At 48.1% G+C, this 19,849-nt stretch overlaps 1 protein-coding gene across 4 annotated transcripts in view; it reads left to right on the forward strand.

Annotated features, from left to right (window-relative positions):
- The window catches only part of ANKIB1 (ankyrin repeat and IBR domain containing 1), a 2,153,692-nt gene that overhangs the window by 117,628 nt on the left and 2,016,215 nt on the right, over nucleotides 1–19,849 (forward strand). For all 4 annotated transcript variants that reach the window (XM_069648430.1, XM_069648432.1, XM_069648433.1 and 1 more), the window contains exon 3: nucleotides 4,931–5,231. In XM_069648430.1, coding sequence (XP_069504531.1) covers nucleotides 4,931–5,231 — 301 coding nt within the window. The remainder of the gene's footprint in view (nucleotides 1–4,930; nucleotides 5,232–19,849) is intronic.

Here is a 19,849-nt window from a genome sequence, read left to right on the forward strand (position 1 = left end):
ACAAAAAAAAAGGCCTGTAGTAAAAGGCCTCTGTCCCCCAAATTCTACTCCATGGGTCAAGCTACAGTCCCCGGAGTAGCTCCGTGACAAATAGACTGGACCCGTAAGACACGCCAGCCCTGCTGCCTTGTAACTCTGAAAGCCCAACCCGTTCACAGCACTGCCATAGACTACCCCATTCGCCACCTCACTCACAAGGAACTCCACGCCCAACCCCCTACGGTGAGCTGCTTGATATTTGTCCAACCGCCGCACTGGGCCCACAACCCGATGTTGCATATGTAATGCTGCTTCACCGTCAGTTATGTTACATCGGTAACTGACCCCAAGAGTGTTCTGCTTCGTGGAACGCTAAACTTGCCTCAGCCTTAAACGCTGCACTGTATTATCTCCTGATAGGTATGTAACCACCCCCTGAAAGCCATACGAGTATATGTATCGTATGTAACGCTGCATCTGTCTGTGCCCAACACACTGCATCGATTTGTGAATTGCTTGTACATTGAATTGTGATTTGTGATCCGCTTCTCAGCACCCTGCGCTGGTGAGCACATGCATCTCTTGCTGGCCAATACACTGCATTGATTGGTCAACTGCTTGTGAATCTTGAATTGTGATTTGTGATCCGCTACTCAGTCTCACTTTATCTCACACTTGCCTGCTGCAATCTGTGAGCACCCAAATCCCACCCACGCCCTTGTAGCATAACTGCCAAAATGTTTACACTTCTAACCATGCCCCAAGTGGCTACTCACTGGGCATCTTGACGAGGCTACACACATTCATCCTGTACTCTAACTGCACTGCCTCTTTCTGCTATTATTTTACGCCGTATCTGATGCACTATCCCACGCCATAAATGATTACTGCATCATGCTATTGTTTAAATTGACCTCTTATCCTGCCTATACCAACTGTACTTTCTCGTGTTGCAAACGATCTCTTCAGTGCATATTGCACCCCCACTCCATAATTGATCTGTGCCTCGCGCCACTGTTCTAAAGTGACGTCTGCTTCTAGCCAAAAACGCTGACGTCACCCAGAAGGCCAGTCCACATCCCAAGCTTCCTCCCTCCTGGCCGAAGCACCCTGTGTCATTCTAAGACAGACCCTCTGCACCTTGTTCGCAGCAAACTCCTTCATGCACGCACCCACACTCCACACGAGCACTGAGCACCTCCTGCCGCAACCTCAGGCTATGCTCCAGAGACATGGACGACACAGAAAAGTCCTCCTCACAGTCAAACACCTCACTACTGACTCACTCAGGTCACAGGCCCCCTCTCCGCCTACCCCCCGGAGCCACACACTTGCCATCACTCACTCACCCAGCCCCACCCACTTCAAGTGCGTCCTCATCAATGCCCGCTCCATCCCTGCTCATGCAGCTGACCTACATGACCTAATCATCACCCATGACCTTGACCGATGTATGGTAACCGAAACCTGGCTTCATGAAGCCTCTGGCCCTGCCCTGGCCATAGCACTCCCTATGGGATACACCATTTACCGCCAAGACCACCATATCACTAAAGGTGGCAGAGTGGCTCTCATAGCCAATGACTTCCTCTCCATACACAAAATTGATCACACCGATAACTACGACCTCCTTTCCTTAAATATAGCCACTTCACACAACTGCACTATCACTCTTAACATCGTTTACTGCCCTCCAGGTCCGCTAGCAGACTTCAATGCATCCATCATGCACCTTATATCAGACAACTTTGACATTCTTCGAAGTCATCCTAGCAGGTGACCTTAACCTAGGGCTTCAGGACCCCAAGGACACTCCAGCCAAAAACATTGCCAAAGCTCTAGAAACTCTAGGATTTTCTCACTCTATAACCAGCCCAACCCATAACAAAGGTTGCACCATCGACTGGCTAGCCCACCATAACTGCGCCCCTGAAGTCGCAGCTAACCTCCCACTCCCTTGGGCTGACCACCCACCACCTCATCCTCTTCAGACTCTCCACGCCCAAGACCCCTAAAGCCACCACCACACCACTCCTCTCCAAGATAAGATACTGTACCTCAAAGGACCAAAGTGGTCGAAACTTGTGACAGGGCATGTCTATGGAACACTGTTGTGTTCTTTGTTAAACTTTAGGTTAGGGTAACCTAATGTTCCATAACGATTGCAGCAGTCTCAAACATATTCACTGTTCTAAGAAAAAATATATATATTTTACATGATACAGCGCACCTTGTCCTGGCTAATCCACACATATATACTCTGCATTTGTGTGGGGAAGGAGGGGAAATGGTTGAGGGGGTGGGGAAGCGGAGTGTGAGTGTCTGCGTGTGTTTGTGTACGTGCGGAGGCAGTTGAGGGAGGCGGTTTAAAGTGGGGGAAGGGCGATGGCAGGGGAGCAAAGAGAGGTTAAGGGGTGGGGAAACACCCTGAATTGGTGTGGGCAGCGATTGCTTCCCCGCAGGGTTGAGGTGTCGAAACCCACCTAGAAAGTCATAATTCCACATTTTGAGGGCCACATAAAATCAGCCAAAAAGAAATCTGTCTTTTTTTCGTGTGCTGCCTACTGCCTTCTAAATGCAGAATTATTACATGGAACCCAAGTCATGCCACCATTTCTTGCTAAACTGGCTGGCCTTTCCTGCCTCTCTAAGTGGTCCTGGAACTTTGGTCTGGTCTAGCATGCTCCTCTCCTTATTCTTGCTGATTCTGATATTTCTGTCTCATGCATTATTCTCTCAAGTGGCCTGCTTGTTGTTCCTTTAGGTCATCTGATTCCTTCCCTGGTTGTGCGTCCAAGATCCTACGAATCCCCAACTGTGGCGAGCCAGACCGGTTGTAATCCAAAAATGGCATTCAACCATATGTGGGGATGCTGGTTTTGACGCAAGCCCCCTATGCATTGCGACACATAGGGACACCGGTTTTGCGGTCAGTCGGCCTCTAGGTAGGATCACATTGAAGCTGCAATTCTGCAGGTGGCGCTCCTGTAGAACAAGCTGGGGGTCCCCAAAGTTCTTAGATGAAACGCGGAATGACAATACCTCTAGCGCGGTAGCCCAAACTGGAGTTGGTCAGGCCACAGAATGGTTCCAGCAACGCTTCAGAAGACTCCAGATGTCTGAGCACCGAGCAGATTTCTGGAATGGTTGGTCCAATCACTCCAAGGGTTGAAGAGCCACTAAAGGACTTCTAAAGATCACCAGCCAGATAAGGCTCCTATGGGACTGCAGCAAAAGTTGGTTGCCAGGCCTTCTTAGGACTGGTCCAGCAGTCTTCTTACATAAAACTCAGGTGATCTAGAAACTCGGCTCACCCAATGGATGATCTGCCACTTACACACACCCCAGCATGGTGGTGAAACTCATGCATACACTCCAGACAAACAGAAACCAGTTTGTGGATTGGGACCAGACAGTCCCATCCCACTTCTTGGGAACACACGCATGGCCCTGAACTAGCGTTTGAAAACCAAGGCTTTCCCGGGCAGTGAATGACCTAAAAGGAATTTTCTGACCTGACAAAGCAGGAAGAAGATAACTGGACAAGATGGCAAAGGAACAAACTAAAAACCTTGTGGTACGGCCATGTTGGGACACTAGCCACTATAAGTATCCAAATTCAGTGATGCTCATTAAAAGTACAGTAGAAATCATCAGAAAGTAACTGCTGCCACTAGTTTGTCTTTAGGCATAGCTAAAGTAACTAAAAAATCCCTTTGAGTGTAGTCTAGGGTGATATAATAGAAACTCCATTGCACTGCATTGTAAGATGCATTGTGCAAAGATAAAATGTTACCCAAAAAAATTACATGTTAAAAGAAAAGGGAAACCGTGTCCCAGTATTGACAGCCTTAAGGACTGGTCAGTTTCCCCATGATAATGAGCACATTTGCAGTGTAGTGAAGCTGAAGTCTTCACGTCACTGGAAAAAGTCAGGACAGAGTACAAAAGCAAAATGTTTGGGGGGTCCATAGAAATGGAGGGAAATTGCTTAAAAGGTAAAACGGTCCTAACACTTACCGCAGCGGAGTTACCACCAGCGATAGTTCAGCCAAAAACCCCATTGGGTCCTATAGACTCCGAAATGGGGGATTTACACTGCCTTGCTGCCACTTGTAATCCTTTTGATAAACCCGTGGGACCAAATGGCGGTAACACCAATCGATTTTGGCAGTAGTTTGGTGGAAATACTGCCAAACTTGTGATGAAGGCATTATCTTTTGTGGTAAAGTGACCTCTGGGCTATGAACGAAAATATTGAGTAGTAAGTCTTTTCTCCCATTCTCTGGCCCAATGATGCCATACCACAGACAAGGGACTGAGAGGAATGATGAAAGGGGAGAAGTCGTTGTGGAGCTGTGCTACTGGAAAACACAGGGAAGCTGCGGAGAGACAGAGGGCAGTGCAAGAGTGGAGGGATGCTGAAATTGGTGGGCTGCAAAGATGAGAGTAGCACTGGAACTGGCACTCTGGAGAACTGGGCAGCATTTTTCCCTGCTGGCCAAAGTTCAACTGACTGTGAGGTTTGTGCAAGGAGGGAAGAGCGATTGAGCAAAGGCTTGTGAGCAGGCCCAAGAGTGGAGAGATGTTGGTGAATGCCAGCCATTCATCCTGTATCTGTGCTGCCCAGTGTGTCCCCTTCATCCCTCCAGATTATATTCTCATACTGTCCATAGTGTTCCAATTCTAGTATATTAAGTGAAAGAAACCAGTGCTTGTTTTTTTTAAATACTTTTAAAACCGGCTTCTGCATATCTGGGACTCATTTACCCATTTTTGTCTTGTCATATATGCACATTGCTGTTCTGTATGGAAACCTCTTTTCAATTCTATTGTAAAGTTTAGGTTCATAATATATACATCACTTATATTTCTTAATCTGATTTATGCTTTAGTTTGACAAATAAATCTGTAATCAAATGAAATGGGTGTTTCTCATTTTCTTCTGTAGGGCTTTTCTTTTTGGCAAGGATGGAAATCCAAACAAACGAAATGTGCACAATGAGACAGCTATGCACTTGCTATGCATGGGACCCCAAATCATGATCTCGGAGGGAGCTCTTCATCCTCGCTTGACTCGCCTGTCTGAAGATAACGTGCGCCGAGCCGATTGCCTGCAGATGATTCTGAAATGGAGAGGTGCAAAATTGGACCAAGGCGAATATGAACGAGCTGCTGTTGATGCTGTTGATAATAAACGCAACACACCTTTGCACTATGCTTCTGCCTCTGGGATGAAAGCCTGTGTGGAGGTAAATAACAGAAAAGAACTAAGTATGTATTTACCATAAACTCTGTGTGCATAGTAGACTGATAGGATATCTGTGACTGGACACATTCTAGATAACTGTTAACCACCCAAAATGTAGAATGAAAAAAGCAGAAAGCTCAAAAAGTCAATTGAAAAATCTTGAAAGCGTAAAATACCAATAGTTCAAAGAAAGAATAAACGAAGTTGTAAATAAGCATGTATAAATAGCTAGAATAGGGAAGAGCGGTGAAGCAACCAGGAAAAGTATTTTTGAGTAGGGAGCAAAGGAGTTAAGCGGTGACAGAAAGGGGCAAGCAATAAACTCTCCCTCCATCCCTTGTTGGTCTAAAGTGTGTGTGTGTGTGTGTTTCCCTGGTTTCCCCAAGTCCAAGGGGAATGCCCTGTTGATGAGCTGGTCAGGGAAATTTGCTTACGCTTTTCCACCAACACCACTCCTGAGCAGTATAGTGCACAAAATGCACCACGAACAAGCGACTCTAATCCTGGTGGCTCCTGTGTGGGCAAGACGACTTTCGTTTCCACATTTGCTCAAACAGGCGCTGTGCGAACCAATCAAGCTCCCGTGCTGCTGCAACATGCTGTCCCAGCACGGGATGACAACATTCCACCCACCACCTCAGTCTAGGACCTTGGCAGCTTTGCTCCTGAAGTCCTAGAGTTTGGACATTTAAAATTACCTCAAGGGTGTATGGAAATCCCCTAGGAGGCACGCAAATCTAACACCATGCACTGCTACTTCAACAAATGGAAAAGATGTGTAATATGGTGCCGATCAAAGAATGTAAACCCTATTGAATGTACTACATCGCACATTCTTCACTACATGCTCCACTTACTAGACTCTGGCCTAGTATTTAACTCCATCAAGGGTCACCTAGCGGCTCTGTCTGCATACACCACTTAACAAAACAAGGTGTCCGGGTAGAAAGTTCCTGTCGTTAAGGCTGTCATGGAAGGAGTGAAGAGAATCTACTCCCACATTTCCAACCCTTCTCCGGGTTGGGATTGTTAATGTTGTACTCTCAAAGGTCATGGGTCCACCTTCAAACACCTAACATACAAAACAGCTTTTTTGGTAGCCGTCACCTCAATAAGAATGTTTAGTGCGCTACAAGCTTTGTCAGTGCAAGACCCTTTCTTTGTTATCCAAAAGGACAACACCCTAGGTTTTCACCTAAATTCATATGCAAGTTCCATGTTAACCAATCCATTGAACTACCCACTTTCTTTGAAAACCCATCCAACTCAGCTGAGAAAAACCGCCATACACTGGATGTTAGGAGGGCAGTTTTGTACAACAAAAACTGCTAAGAAAAACAGGTAAACTGTTTGTCTCCATAGCACATGGCAGGGAAGGTGATCACGTTTCAAAGAACACCATCTCCAGATGCATAGTGAAATGCATACAGCTCTGCTATTCCCTATCAAACAAAACTGCCTTTTACACCAAGAGCTCACGCTACTGGAGGTACAGGAACTACTTTGGCATTTATTACAACCGTCCCACTAGACGCCATTTACAAAGCAGCAACATGGAGTTCCATACATACCTTTACTCCGCATTACTGCATTGATACACATTCTAAAGCAGATTCACAGGTGGGACATGCAGTGCTAAAACATCTATTTGCTGCCTTACCTTCTCACAACCCAGCTCCTTCTTCAAATACTGTTCGCTAGTCTTTGCGTAGCATGTGATCTAAGCAGATCCACAAGCCTCCGAAGGGATACATTACTCACCGTAATCCTATTTCTGATGCTTGTATCTGCTTAGATTCACATGCACCCATCCTTCCTCTCCTCTTGGAGTAGAAGCGGCATAGATGTTTTTCTGGCTTTATCGCTTCTAATCTGGCTTATTAGTTCTGTACTCACTCTACACTTCATGCTACCTCATGTCAGAAAAAAAGAAATCTGACGGACCTCGACACATGGAGGTCTATGGGTACCGTGGACGTCACACTAAGGATAGTATTTCTGACACGCCCCGCCGACTTCCCTTGCATTACAAGCATCAGAAATAGGATTACGGTGAGTAATATGTGTGTATGTATATCAAGTAATCACCCTACAGCCCTGAAGTGGAGCATACCCTATGGCGAATTCATTCGCATCAGACGCAACTGCTCTCAACTTGAAACTTTTGATAAGGAATGTAGAAGTATGGCTCTCAAGTTCCAAGAAAGAGGTTACCCCAAGAGAGTGTTGGAAAGAGCGTACAATAAAGCACGAGAAAAGGATTGTTCTATTTTATTGATGTCCAAAGCTCCTGTTGAGACAGACCCGGATGCAACAGACACCAGACTCATCTTAACTTTTAGTAAAGCTTCCAACAACATACGCCATATAATGTACAAACATTGGCATGTTCTTAAACAAAATGAGCATCTGGGAAGCACTTTGGGAAATAACATAAACATCACCTTTAGACGCTCTACCTCGCTCAAGGACAACTTAGTATCCAGTTACATGAGCCCAAAAACTACACAAGCAGGTCAAGGCTGGCTAAGTGCCAAGAAATGTACAAAATGCAAGGCATGCAAGTTTGCTAAGAATACTAAAAATTACCTCCATCATGTATTACACAAGAACGTGACCATTAAATCTAGGATCACATGTGAAACAGAGTATGTTGTGTATGTACACACCTGTCCGTGTGACAAGTGGTATGTGGGGAGTACTATTGGCAAATTGAAACTCAGAATACTTAACATTTAAGAGCCATCAAAAACATCGACCCCACATACCCCATGGCTTTACATTTCCAGGAAAAACATGGAGGTAAATTAGAAGGCTTTGCTTATTTTGTTATACACACGATTCTGAAGACACCAAGAGGGGGTAATCGTGAGCTCCTCCTCAGACAATCGGAGACGAAGTACATCCTAGATCTGGAAACTAAGAAACCTAAAGGCCATAACTTGGACGAAGAACTTTATACCTTTTTAGGCACTTGAGTAAAATGAAATGCATTTTAGAGTAAACTGTACATACACTGTAAATAGACCCCAAATTCTAGCATCTTCTTATAACATTCCCTCACGTGATTAGTTTAACTGTAACTGTTATCATAATCTTATAAGATGTCCAATATATCTTATATAGGTGGTTCTCTTTGTATTAATATGTAAATGAATTATTACACAAAGGGGCTTATAAGTTGCGGTGACAGGAAAGTGTTTTTCACTTGTATTTTGGTTAGTGGAACTATCAATTCAATACTGCACTCCTAAAAGAGGAATTGAATGAATTTTAGAACCCCTTTCCTCTTTGCTCTTATTTTTAACCTCTTTTATTTCCTTTCGTTAGGGTGAGCAATGTTTTTGCTTTAACATTTATGAACACATAACTGGCAGTTCTAAAACTCTATGCACACTAGCCCACTTGTCTCTTTTAAACTGCACATATGGTCAACAAAAAGGTCTCGGGTATTTCAGAATGTACTAAGGTTTTAGTATGGTGTTTTAATGCTTTTAATCAATGTACTGTAATCTCATTCAGTTTATCAGGCAACGTAAAACATGGCTCTCCAATGTCCAGATGTTACATGCACTAAACCCTTTATGTATCCCTATATAGGGAATACTATCCCTTAGCTGCTTACTGCACATTGCATCTTACCAACATTATGTTGTGGATTGCTAGTTTGCACAGTAAGTATAAAGAAGCATTTGCACTTTAGGAGGTAACTCTTAACATAGGAACCTGAATACGTATTTGCCAGGAGCACTATGCATTTTAGCCTAAGCACCTTATTACCTTATGGACATTATATCTCACGATAGCCACACATATTTTACCCCAGACCGAATTGACTATTACTCACAGCACGTTGCAGTATGTATCCTTAAATAGGAAAATAAGTAGACACAGACTCCGTATTTAAATGGTAAATCACTATATAAAGGTCACTCCTTTCGTACTCTAATTCGATCTATGTGTCCAATGTATGTAATGGTGCATAGCAATGGCAGCCTTAATTGCCGCTCGTTTGTTCATATTTGAAATGCGAACGGCATTTGGGCAGTACATAATGAGATACTATATCAAGTACACACTAAAAGAAAGCAGCGACTGTGAAGAGACCTAACTAGTATGTTTTGACATGTGATTGGGATAAAATATTGTTGTAGAGTTTTTAAACGCTGTTGAGAAACCAGGAACATTTTACACTTAATCTATGCACCTTTAAAAATAAATTCAGGGATTCCAAGATGGCCGCCTGCTGAAGTGGACGCGCGTCCCTTGCGTTCCACACTGGCTGACCAAACGAAAGTCTACGAAGGGATAATTAAACTGCAGTTGCCCCAAGCAACGGCGACCGGGATCGCATGCGACAGCTGGGGGGTGATCTAAAGGTGCTGGGAGACCTGCGTCGGAGCTGGATCGTGGAGACCTGTGGAGAGCGGCCACCCCTCCCCGGCGGACTCCATGGCGGGCCTCGGTAGTTGCTGAGGATCCAGACGGGGCCCCCTTGCCTCTCACAGCAGAGAGATAAGAGTCGGTCGGCATACCCCCTGTACGCTCGAGGGGAAGCCGCAAATACACCTGACGCCGAGTGCAGCAGTCGAGAGGTCTGAGGAACTGCGCGGCTCTAACTGCCGCCATCCACGCACAGCAGCTTTGGCGGGGCCCGAAGTCGCAGAGCCGCATCAGCGTACTACGGAGGAGAAGCCCGCACACTGCTCCCCCTGTACCACCCCGAGCAACCTGAAATGGGGGTTGCTGCAACGCCAAGGAGCACTCCTTCCTCCGCCTTTGGACCCTGGATGCTTGGGTCTCTGACACGGGGGCCGGGGGTGCCCACGGGCTTGACCTGGAGCGGGTCCCTCATGGAGCGGCACCCGACGGCGTCGTTCCGGCAGGATCTCTGCGTGACTTGGAAGAGGCGATGGGGCTGAAGGCGGCGTGGGGAGCGAGCACCGGAGGAGAAGCCCGCTGTCACTGGAAGCCCATATGCTGAAGCCATCTCGTCTCCTAAGGTGAGGGGTGTTCCTCCTGTCCCCTCCCCACTCACTTTCACGGGGGCCCTCATCGGCTGGACCGCAGACTTTGGGAAAGCCCTTGGTCCATATATGCCCTCATGTGGAGGAGAATCGGTCCCGGCGCTGTTAGCGCAATCGCCGGTAGTGGGGAGGTCAGCTCATAAAGCACCATAAGGCTGAGACATCAAGCTAGCCCCACGGACGCCACAGTGTTCCTTGATATTGGGGACCGGAGTGAGCGGCTGGATCAACGGGCACAGCACACAAGGCATAACCCCCACACTGCATCTCGAGCCATCGATAGCTGGTCCCAATATAGGCACCCAGACGAGGTCTACATGAGCTGGGTACCTTGCGGAACAGACGCATTGAGACTGCCCCCCGCACACCCTCCCATCTGACTTTGAGAACAGGGGTTTGATGTGAGTACGGGAACACAGATCTGGAACCATTCTGAACCTACTTCCCTCCAGCCTGACACCTCAAAAGGGTATGTTATCGGGATCTTGGCCAGTAGAGTACGCCTATAAGAGTAAAGCGCCTCACCCGAAACAGGTCCCCAGTTCAGATGCCAGGCACCAGAACCAGAGGCACCCTGTCTAGGTCGAAAGGTTCGTCGAAGAGACAAGAACAACAACTGGCCAAGTACTGGGGACAGGCAAAGCAGCGAGATCAGACTCCCCAACAAGCACAACCAGAATCATCTGGGCTGGCCTCTGAAACACAACAGAGAGCTATGGATACGGATAAAGAACTGTTGGCTTGCCTGAAAGGTATGGAGGCTAGAATGACAACAGCTTTTCAGGCCCAATTAGGTCAACTGAGGGAGGACATTAAAACCTCCCTGAAGGAAATCCGAAAAGAAGTGAACGAATTGGGAGACCGTGTCGACACAGTTGAAAGCGGCCTCTCTAACTTATCTGAGGAGTCCAAGCAATCTAGCCTTCTGCTGGACCAAATAGCCGCTGCTACAAACAATCTTGAACTACAGACGGAGGACCTTGAAAATGGGTTGAGACGTTCTAACATACGGGTCGAAGGCCTACCGGAATCAATCCCGGACAGCGACCTACATGCGACACTTCAATCGGCCTTCAGTAATATACTAAGGGACCCAGCGCCGGAATCTATAGGATTTGACAGGATACACCGAGTCGGACCTAGGAGGAATGATCCCGGCGTTCGCCCACGGGATGTGCTAGTGGCTCTCACCTCATTTAGGACGAAAGAATGCATCCTGAAGGCCGCCAGATCTAGCACTAGCCTGACAATCAACGGACATGAGGTTAAATTGTTTCAGGACCTTGCTCTATCAACACTCCACAAGCGCAGACTCATGCACCCGGTGACCAAAGCCCTTCAGGAGAAACAAGTTCCCTACAGATGGGCACACCCCATTGGCCTGATGTTCAACTGGGAGGGCAAACAAAGGCGAATAACTAAATGTGAGGAGGGTCAGGCCCTACCAAATTTGGAGGAGGTCCCGCACTGTCCGGACAAAGACATGTCACGAAAGCCCCAGGGCACGGGGCTCAACTCGTGAGAGTGGTCCAAGGCGCGCAGGAACAGACCGAGGAGAGATTCAAGACCAGAGCTCTGCAAATGAACTGAGACCATCAGATGATCTGGTGGTACCATACTATGATCGTATGCATGTTCTGGCCGCGGACTTGATACACATAAGCTTCTATAGGCAGTCGGTGCGGAGGCAGGTAATGCCGATTTATGAAATCCTTTCAGAGAACCGACAATTTTGGGATTCTCGCCCCTTGTGAAGTGTTGACCGACCTGACACCCCAAGTAGTTAATGGGGAGGATTCTATGGAATCTGGGTTGTGGGGAAACGCGAGGGAGGGAGGGAGGGGGAGGGGGAGGGGAACGGGGAGGTGGGAGGAACAAGGAGGGGGGACAGTTATCAGGGATTGACACGAGGCGGCAAAACTACGGGCTCTTGGGAGGCCTTAAGGGTTGGAGGAAGAGCGATGCCAGCGCAACCTAACGATGCAAAAGTGCAAATCCCCTCCTTCTAAATGTGTATGGCTGAATCAAATATAGTTTCCCTGAACGTCCAGGGATTGAACTCTCCAATCAAGCGTCTGGTTACTCTCGATAGGCTGCTAAAGCTACAGGCAGAAATAGGGATTTTACAAGAGACACATCTTCTCCCTAATGACGAAAAGCGTATGGCACATGGAGCTTTTTCCGCAACAATATTTTGCATCCAGCGGGGTGAAAAAGAGAGGGATGGCCATTCTAATAGGTAGGTCCCTCGCGTTCCGTAAAACTCAACTCTGTAAAGACAGGGAAGGTCGATATCTGGGTCTGAAGGGGCTGATCAAAGGAAGGGTGTATACAATTCTGGCAATATATGCTCCTAATGAACGCCAGGATGTGTTTAACAAATTTACTGGGCAAACTGGGTGGCTGGTGTGAGGGCCAACTGATCGTTGGAGGAGACTTCAACTGTGTTATGGATCCAGTCCTGGATAAAACGCTACCCCCCCCACCTAATTCCGCAAATAACCGGGGTGGAAATTGGGGTGGAATATCACTCGGACCATGCACCAGTGATTATGGGAATAGCCTGGAGGGAGGGAGAACACAAAAGTAGACCACCGTGGAGGCTAAATGAAATTCTACTTAGAGACATGGCACTCAGAACGCAGATCGAGACCTCCATAAATAATTATTTTAAGGAAAACGATAATGGGGAAACCAGTTGGGGGACAATATGGGATGCAGGAAAGGCGGTGATTAGAGGAGAATTCGTGTCGCAAGCAACTGCATACTATAAAGAAAGAGCAAGAATGACCCACCGCTTGGAAACTGAGGTGAAAAATGCAGAGATACAACACAAGGCTTGCCGCTCAAGGAAATCCCTGCGGACACTTCGGAAGATCAGAGACCAGCTTGAGCACCATACAGCGGATCAGGTGGCTCTGTCAATGCTTCGCACGAAACAGTCCTACTACATCCATGGGGGTAAGGCTAACCGTTTCCTAGCGGCAAAACTGAGGAAACGTAAAGCTCGCAACTACATAGTTCAACTGAATGATGAGCTTGGGAAACCACACACAGTGGAGCCAGATAAAATAAAGATAATGAAACGTTTCCATGAGTCATTCGTAGGCAGTGGAAGACTTGACCCCAAGCAGCAACTCAAGTATACAAACTCTCTACCCTTGCCCCAAATAACAGGACAGAATCAGCCTTGTGAGCCCGATCTTGGCACAAGAGGTCAGCGACGCCATCTCGGCCTTGCCAGCAAACAAAATCCTGGGCCCTGATGGCCTCAGCAACGGGTATTATAAAACCTTTCGTACCCAACTACTCGGCCCATTGACAAAGTTGTACAACACTATCAGAGAAGAGGGGAGAGTAACGCCTGACATGGAAAAGTCCACGACTATAATGCTCTTGAAGCCCAGCAGAGATCCCCGCAATTGTTCAAGCTACCGCCCTATTGCACTATTGAATACTGATGCAAAGATTTATGCGAAGATATTGGCTACCTGACTGATGAAAGTACTCCCACACATAATACATGAAGATCAAGCAGGTTTCATCACGGACCGCCACACACAGGACAACATCATAAGGTCAATAGATGTTGTAGACGCAGGGCAAAGGACACGGCAAGGGTTTGCAGTAGCGGCCCTGGATGCTACCCGGGCATTTGACAGTATGGACTGGAACTATCTGTCTCTAACCCTGGAGCGATTTGGCTGTGGCCAGTCTTCAAGAAGATGGTGCTTGCTAACTATCAAACCCCATCGACAACCCTCATAATCAATGGTCAGAAAACGGACCCGGTGGAGATCAGAAAAGGCACGAAACAGGGATGCCCTCTCTCCCCGTTAGAATTCGCAACGTCGATGGAGCCGTGCGCCACGCTGTTCAGACTAGATGCCAACATCAAAGGCGTGACTCTAGGTTTTGAGACTCAAAAAATCGCATTCTATGCGGATGACATCATTCTTTACATGGGAGATCCTGAGAACACAATGCCCAGAGCGATGGCTAGGCTAGAAGAATTCAGGCAGGTCTCGGGTTTCGCCATAAATTTCCCCAAATCAAAAGGTAATGAACATCACGGCGAAGAGGGTAACGATTGAAAGGCTAGAGCAACTATACCCATTGACATGGGTGAAAGACTCCCTCGAATACTTGGGAATAAGACTCACTAAGGAACCAAGCAAACTATTCCGTGCGAACATCACTCCCCTATGGAAGCAATTACAAGACGATCTGCTCAAATGGGAGTCCCAAGAATTATCGTGGTTTGCCCACATCACCGCAGTCAAAATGACCATCCTTCCACATCTTCTTTATGTGGTTAGCTCGATCCCGGTACCTATCCCGCCAATCAAGATCAGAGAGTTGCAAAATGCCATTCTTAAATTCATTTAGCAAGGTAAGAGGCCTAGGGTCCAGAAGGGTATCTTAATGCGACCTCCACTCCTGGGAGGACTTGGAGTGCCAGACGTGGAGAGGTACATATCAGCGGCACGACTAGCCCCTATGTTACGCTGGGCCAGAGTAGAGAACCACAAAGGATGGTGTAGTATAGAACAATCTTTTACGTCGATCCCTCTGATCTCCCTCTTGGGTTTGAAAGCTGAGCACAGAGGTGGTGGGGGTGCCCTCTTGGAATCCACAAAGGGTTCACTGCAGAGTTGGGATATAGCCAGGAAGCAGAAACGTATCCCACAAGGGCTGGGCCCCTACTCACCAGTACTGCATAACCCAGATTTTTCCCCGGGCCTTCAAGGCAAAGACTGGGAGGGATGGAGCGGAGTGGAGACCCTGACTCTGGCTGAGATGTACAAAGATGGTTCCCAATTACTTTTCACAGACTGTCAGCAGAAGTTTGGCATAGGGGAAAGAGAGCGGTATAGGTATGCGCAAATAAGACACTGGATAACCCATCCGTTGGTGAAAAGAGCGGGTACTCGACCACCGTCGGGCTTAGAACTAACCTTACAGGAGGGTCAGATTCCAAAAGGTATCACTAGACTTTACAAACTTCTCTCAAATTCCCAAGCATCAGACCGCCTCCCATATCAAGGGAATTGGGAACGGGACCTGCAAGAACCCTTAACGGAAGACGAATGGTGTAAAATATGGGCACGTGCGCATGAGGCCTCCAGATGCACCACGATTAAAGAATCTGCCTATAAAATGTGTCTACGGTGGTATATGCCGCCTCACCGTCTGCATAAGATCACCAAGACCTATTCACCACTCTGCTGGAGAAAGTTTGGAGATAGAGGCGACTTAATTCATATGTGGTGGACATGTCCCAAAGGAGTGGTGTATTGGAAGGAGATTTTGGGCCACATTAAAGACATCACTGGTGTCGAACTTCCGATGTCCCCGAAGACTATTCTATTAGGTGCTCGGATAGAGGGCAAATATGCAATGTCCGGGGCGACAGCCACTCTCATCACACACCTGCTATCGGCGGCCAGGATGACCTTAGCGCAAAACTGGAAAAATGAAGAGGACCCTATTGTAGCTTGGTGGTGGATCAAGGTCTGGGGAGTGATGGCCATGGAGAAAATATGCGCACTTACGGTGGGGAAATACCAAAAATTCCTGAGGACCTGGACTCCATTTCATGAGTGCGTGAGAGACAGAGAGGCCCACTTCTTTAAACCCCGCCTTCTCAGAAGCATACATGTCATATAACTGCTACCAACGGCAGGAGGGAAGGAGCACCGGACAAAAACTACCCAGAGCCCTCACACAGGTTGAACTCTGTACTGTATTATATCACTCCGAAGTGTCAGTCAACGCAGGGTGGGGGGTGGCAAAGGGGATGGTGGGATAGGGGGGGGGAAGAGGGATGGGGATTAAGTGAAAAATGAAAACACTCAAAGGCTAAGAGATTTTGTTTTCTGTCGGACAATATCAGAAAGAGGGGGAGGTTGAACAAGTTTGTTAATTTATCATTTCTGATTCGTTGGTTATGTCTGTATGCCTTTGATTAAAAAATAGTGTTTAAAAAAAAAAGAAACGTTTACAATGTTTTATTATGTTGAGCGTATCCTTTAATAATGTTTAAAAATGTCTAACAATGGCGGATTACGATAATCGACAGCCTGTATTTGACTCTATACACTGCAACCATAGAGATCAGGCCAGTTTATAAGTCCCTTCTTTGTGTTCATACCCTAAAACGTGATCAAGCGGTGTGTTTGCCGCGAAACGCGTTGTTTTCGTGTTTACTTCCTTGTCCTTGACATTTTAATTATTAAATAATTATTTTTTGCCTGCTGAACATTTGGTTTTCTGCCTCAATGTTTGGAACGGACCATCCGCCCTGAGCTGCTTTCTGGAGTGCACTCAGACAAACTTGCACCATGGTACAAGTTTTTTAACACACATATATATTTAGTTTGTTTTGTTTTTTTTTCTTAAATTATGTTTATAAATCTTTATATGCTTTTATGTTTTTAAAAGAAAAAACAAATGAACACTAACTGGTTTGGCTCCCTGTCTCTCAGCTGCAAAAGTTAATACCTGTATTTGTAATAGTGAGAACACAACCACATTTTGGTGAGTCTGTGAAAGGTAAGTAGGTTGAAAATGATTCCAAAGCTAATAGGGTTAGATCCAGCAGAAAGCAGCTCGGACTGGGGCACAGGGACAAAGCATAGTCTTCTACTCGTAGCTTGTCACATTGCAGAGCAGAGGACCTATCACCAGCGGATAGCCTTTCAGTTGGAAAGGAAAAAACAGGAGAAAGGGAGTGCTTTATGTCCGCAGTGTGTGTTCCTTGTCAAGAAATGACATCTGGAGGGCGTTGGAGACCCCGAACAAGATGGCGGCTCCACTGCAAGGCTCTGGGCCACGAAGCAGGGCCAATGCCGCAGGGGCCCATTCTGTGGCATTCTGATGCAGTGTGGCTGGCGTTGGTCGTTCCATAACCCGTGGTGCCTCATCATGTGAAAAGCGGATAGATTTTCCCTTGCGGTGCAGATATCTAGCCCTTGGCAGATGGTGCTGAAAACATGAGTCTAGCGAAGTGGCAAAGCGGCAGGAGTGCACCACTGGTGTGTGCCGGGTGACTCGCGATAGGGGCGCCACATTGCAGGGAGGGGTACCCCACCGCAGGCACACTCCCAGCCGCTCCTGCACGGGATTTACAGTCCGATCCAAGTAAAAGGCAGGCGGCCTCTGATGGCACAGTCGTCACTCGAAGCAGACTGGGCAAGTGCCGGCCCAGTGCAGTGAGCAGCAAGCACCCTAAAGGAGCACAGTGGTCCCTGAGGAGCGGGTGGCTTATAGATATAAAGCTGGTTCCGAAAAGATGGTTTAAGGCGCCCGGCACAAACGTGGTGGCCGGGGGAACTGCTGCCTTTCGGACAGCCAGCGTCCCGATATTTTACTGAATGTTCCTGAGCCGTGATGGGTCCTGGCGCTGGTCTTGGGTTTCAGAACTTAATTAAATTGGTGGGGGTGCTGATGAGCAGCTTAATCAATGGCTGCCTAGTTTAACAGCTCCGTGCACGCCGACAGAAGATTTACAGTTGGTGGCGGTTTTACTATCTGTCTGGTGCAGATGAAATAAGGCTGAGAAGCTGAGATTGCGGTGCATCTCTGGACCAAATTTGCACGGCGACTCCACTGTGAATAGACAGGAGGGAGTCGCCGGTGTGGGGGGCCGCTGGAGAGGTGCGTGGGCACGGCTACTCGCCTGACTGTTGTTGGCATCCATAGTGTGCGCTCCGCCTGAATCAGTCATACAGAGGTGGTGGCAGACACTGCTATTAGACTTCCTGCCCTCCTGGACCTTCTGCGACACTGTGGCCGGCGTCGCACAGAGGGCTGCTGATCGCTAAGCTTCAAGCCAACTTACTCGACGAGCTGAGAGCCCGGTGAGGAACTGCGTCTGCCGCGAGGAGAGAGAGGTGCCCCACTCTGGTCTGGCAGAGCGTTGGGGGTGCAGCTGGTGATCTGTGCTTGTTGGTGGGTTCGAGCGGAGCCGCAGCACTGGTGAGATCTAACCCTTGCTTACACCCGCACTGGGACATGAACTGTAGTGGGGGGGGGTCGCTCAATTTCAGCAGCCGGGCCAGGAGCGAGACCCAGACTTTTGGGTAGCTTGATCCTGGTCCCCGACTTGCACTCCTCCAGTGCCCACTGTGGGCGAGTCACCTGCAAGGGGCACACACAAATTATATTTGCTGGCCCCCCCGCCGTGGGCCACCCGCAGCTATAGGGACTGTAATATTGTGAGAGGGTGCAGAGGCGCCGGGGATCCTTCCGACACTGCTCTGCTGCTGCATGGGCGTGAGGCCGCCGGGCCGTGCTTGCCACCTCACGCTAAGCGCCTTGGTTCTGGATCCGTATCTCTGAGATGGTGGTACTCATGACCCGATCTGGGCTGCGCCTCACGGAAAACACCAAGTAAGTGATACAGGAGTAACACTCTATACTGGCCCGTCCCGTGGCGATGACGTGGGGGCGGGCCCGCAGCTTACCCATTCTCTGCGTGTCCCCCCCCCCCCCCTCCTGCTCCTCTGGTGAACACTGTTGTGCCCTGAGTGAGCCCCCGCCCCCCCTGCTCCTAGCCACAGAAATCTTACTGGGGTGGGACTACACCATCAAGTTCACAATGTTGAAGCCGTTGGCACATTGGGATTCACCTATTGTCTTGTCTTGTCATCAACTGTTCGGCCCCACCCCACTTTTCTCACTGGCTGTCGCATTGCATTAGTTGATCCTCCTGGTCGCTCCTCGTCAGTGGGGCATACCTCTGCCCTAGGACACATAGGCCGGCACCTGGGAGAGGTCTGGAGTCCGGATCATCTGCCTGGCCTGGGAGATCTCACATTTCATCAGGTGGCACACTACTTCTTCACACAAGGGCATCATCATCCTACCTATCAAGGGAACCCGAATCCGGACTCCACAATGGGGCAGTGCGAGGGCGATAACTCACTCATAGAATGCCTAGTAGGTCCCGCAGGGCCAAGAAGACCGGCGCTATGGACAAGTACACGAAAACACTGAGGCCTGAACAGGGGCAGTCTACATCGCATTACAATGACGCTGCAATACCTGGAGCCGCGACTTTCCCTGACCTAACTGTCATGATGGAATCTATGGGCAAAAACTTTGTGTCCTTTCATGAAAAGTTTGACAACATTAATGCAAACGTTGCATCGCTCAAGTCACAGCTGGACCATGCTGGCACCAGGATCACAGAGGCCGAGACGAGGATTGGTGCTAACGAAGATGTAATACACACACTACAGGAAACCGTAGCTTCTCTCACCTGTGATATGAAAAATGGCAAGGTCAAGTGCGATGACTTGGAATCCCGGTCGCGCAGAAACAACTTTCGAATAGTGGGAGTGCCCGAGGATGCTCTCACTGGGAAGATGGAGCTGGCTGTCGAAAACCTGCTCGGGGACATCCTGGGTAACCCGGACCTTTCTCTGTTTTTTACTGTTGAGCGTGCTCACTGTGCACTGGCCCTGCACCCCAAACCCAGAGACTCCCCTAGGCCTATTATTGCAAAGATATTAAAGTACAGAGACCAAATACTCCGCCTGGCATGTGAGAAGAAAGAACTGAGACTGGTGCGCGCACCAAGCAAGTA

The sequence above is a fragment of the Ambystoma mexicanum genome, chromosome 2q (assembly GCF_040938575.1).
Source record: "Ambystoma mexicanum isolate Mex_15411 chromosome 2q, UKY_AmexF1_1, whole genome shotgun sequence".
Classification (NCBI taxonomy): Eukaryota; Metazoa; Chordata; class Amphibia; order Caudata; family Ambystomatidae; genus Ambystoma; species Ambystoma mexicanum.